General features: G+C 44.6%; 1 protein-coding gene across 1 annotated transcript; it reads left to right on the top strand.

The window, feature by feature from the left end:
* The first annotated feature begins 138 nt into the window (after positions 1-138).
* Positions 139-3,270, top strand: LOC115973520. The gene has a single exon (XM_031093784.1). It carries the CDS (start codon positions 139-141, stop codon positions 3,268-3,270), a length of 3,132 nt encoding a protein of 1,043 aa, XP_030949644.1.
* Positions 3,271-3,470: the final 200 nt, after the last annotated feature.

The raw sequence follows: 3,470 nt of genomic DNA on the forward strand, positions 1-3,470 counted from the left end.
CTTAAAGAGATCAATTTAGGAACTGCTGAAGAACCCCGGCCAACTTTCATCAGTGCACTTCTCACCCCTAAAGAAGAAGAAGGATACCTCAAGCTCCTAGTAGAGTACAAAGATGTATTCGCTTGGACTTACAAGGAAATGCCTGGGCTCAATCCGAGTATTGCTCTACACCATTTGGCCGTAAAGAAGGGCGTGCGCCCAGTCAAACAAGCTCAAAGACGCTTTCGGCCAGAGCTTATCCCTCAAATAGAAACCGAGGTCAATAAGCTCATTGAAGCAGGCTTCATTCGTGAAGTGCAGTACCCGGAATGGATTGCTAACATCGTCCCCGTCAAGAAGAAGAATGGACAAATCCGAGTGTGTGTTGACTTCCGGGATTTGAACAATGCATGTCCCAAGGATGATTTTCCATTACCCATAACTGAGGTCATGGTTGATGCCACTACCGGTCATGAAGCTTTATCTTTCATGGATGGATCTTCGGGTTACAACCAAATTCGAATGAATCCTAAGGATGAGCAGCTTACAGCTTTCCGTACCCCTAAGGGAATTTACTGTTACAAAGTGATGCCTTTTGGACTAAAGAATGCTAGTGCTACTTATCAACGGGCCATGCAAAAGATCTTTGATAATGTACTTCATAAAAACGTGGAGTGTTATGTCGACGATTTGGTGGTTAAAACAAAAAGGAGGGAAGACCATTTGGCAGATCTACGATCCGTGTTCACCCGCCTGAGAAAGTATCAGCTTAAGATGAACCCCCGTAAATGCGCTTTTGGCGTAACATCTGGGAAATTTCTTGGTTTCATTGTGAGGCACCGCGGTATTGAAATTGACCAGTCCAAAATCGAAGCTATCCAGAAAATGCCAGAGCCCAAGAATCTACGAGAACTTAGAGGCTTGCAAGGAAAATTGGCCTACATACGACGATTTATCTCAAATTTGGCCGGTCGATGTCAACCTTTCAATAGATTGATGAAAAAGGATGTGCACTTTGAATGGGATGAGGCTTGTAGCAATGCTTTTGCACGCATCAAAACATACTTACTTAATCCTCCAGTTTTAGGTGCTCCTATCCCAGGAAAGCCTTTGGTGCTGTATATTGCGGCCCAAGAAAAGTCTCTAGGTGCTCTTATGGCGCAGGAAAATAAAGAGGGGAAAGAAAGAGCCCTTTATTATCTAAGTCGAACTCTCAATGGGGCTGAATTAAATTATTCTCCTATCGAAAAGATGTGCCTCGCTCTTTTCTTTGCCATAGACAAACTGGAGCACTACATGCAAGCATATACAGTCCGTTTGATAGCAAAGGCGGATCCGATCAAATATGTCCTCTCCAGGCCAGTGGTTTCGGGTCGTATAGCTCGATGGGCAGTCTTGCTACAACAATATGACCTTGCATACATTCCACAAAAAGCTGTCAAAGGACAAGCATTGGCAGATTTCTTAGCTGATCACCCAGTTCCATCTGATTGGGAGTTCTCCGATGATTTCCCGGATGAAGATGTGTTTTACATTGAAGAAATGCCACCATGGATTATGTTTTTCGATGGGGCTGCACGTCGAGAAGGAGCGGGGGCAGGTGTAGTGTTTGTTTCTCCACAAAGGCAAATACTTCTATACTCGTTCTCATTAAGCGAGCTTTGCTCTAACAATGTAGCTGAATATCAAGCATTGATTATTGGTCTACAAATGGCCATTGAGATGGGCATAGCGCAGCTTGAGATCTTTGGGGATTCCAAATTAATTATCAACCAAATCTTGGAGCAATACGACGTTAAGAAAGAAGACCTCATCCCCTATTGCAAATATGCGAAGAAATTGCTAGCAAATTTTGAGGCCACCACATTGGAGCATATACCAAGAAAGGAGAATAGACAGGCCGATGCTTTAGCTAATTTGGCTACTGCCTTAGCATTATCCCAAGAAGAGACAACCAAAGTCGCTATTTCCCAAAGGTGGGTGGTACCTCTCGTGGTTGAAGAAGAAGAAGAAGAGCAAGCCAACATCATTTCTGTATGCCTTGTCGAAAAAGAAGATTGGCGACAAGTGATCATGGAATACCTTCAACATGGAAGACTCCCGGATGATAAACGCCACAGGACTGAAATTCGGCGGAGGGCTGCTCGATTCATTTACTATAAAGACACTCTCTTTCGCCGTTCATTTGATGGATTGTTTCTCCGTTGCTTAGGAGAGGAGGAGGCTAAACAAGCCTTAGAGGAGGCTCATTCTGGCATATGCGGCGCACATCAGTCAGGTCCTAAGTTACACTATAGGATCAAACGAATGGGTTACTATTGGCCTACAATGGTACAAGATTCTATGGAGTGCGCTAAGAAGTGCGAAGCTTGTCAATATCACGCGAACTTCATCCATCAGCCGCCAGAACCTCTACACCCAACTGTAGCTTCTTGGCCTTTTGATGCATGGGGTCTTGATGCAATAGGGCCATTACCAAAGTCATCCGGTGGCCACTTGTACATCTTGGCCGCAACTGACTACTTCTCAAAATGGGCGGAGGCTGTACCCCTTAGGGAAGTGAAGAAAGAAACGGTGGTCAATTTCATTCGAACTCATTTGATCTATCGGTATGGTGTCCCTTGGTATATCATAACTGATAATGGCAAACCATTCTACAATAGGCTGATGACAGAGCTATGCGAGAAGTTTGAATTTAAACAATACAACTCCTCCATGTACAATGCCCCGGCAAATGGACTAGCTGAAGCGTTTAACAAAACACTTGGCAGTTTGTTGAAAAAAGTGGTATCCAAGACAAAGCGAGACTGGCATGAAAGAATCGGAGAAGCATTATGGGCATATCGAACAACATTTCGAACGCCTACTCAAGCAACGCCCTATTCTCTTGTCTACGGAGTTGAAGCCATCCTTCCGTTAGAACGCCAAATCCCATCATTACGGATTGCCATTCAAGAAGGATTGACTGGAGAAGAAAATGCCAAGCTCAGGTTGCAAGAATTAGAGGCGCTTGATGAAAAAAGGCTCGAGGCCCAACAACGCCTTGAATGCTACCAAGCTCGTCTTTCAAGTGCATTCAATAAAAGAGTCAAGCCACGATCATTCCAAGTTGGTGAATTAGTCCTCGCCGTTCGAAGACCTATCATCACAACTCATCGTACAGGCAATAAGTTCACTTCAAAATGGGATGGACCTTATGTTGTGCAAGAAGTCTACACCAATGGAGCTTACAAGTTGATTGATAATGATGGTGTAAGGATCGGCCCCATCAATGGGAAGTTCCCTCGGTAAGAGCTTAAACTACCCACTGTAGCGCTGCAAGAGTACATGATGTCTTCCCATTACCCTTCAAAGCGTACCAATAAAGAGAAATTAATCTCATTCCATGTCAACAATTGTGAGTGTGGCGTAGCGGTTGGACGCCCGTGTCACCCTTGAGGCCATCTCGGGTTCGAGCAGTGGTGATACCCACTATTACACACTGCGCCCCC

This window comes from Quercus lobata, unplaced genomic scaffold (assembly GCF_001633185.2).
Source record: "Quercus lobata isolate SW786 unplaced genomic scaffold, ValleyOak3.0 Primary Assembly Scq3eQI_209, whole genome shotgun sequence".
Classification (NCBI taxonomy): domain Eukaryota; kingdom Viridiplantae; phylum Streptophyta; class Magnoliopsida; order Fagales; family Fagaceae; genus Quercus; species Quercus lobata.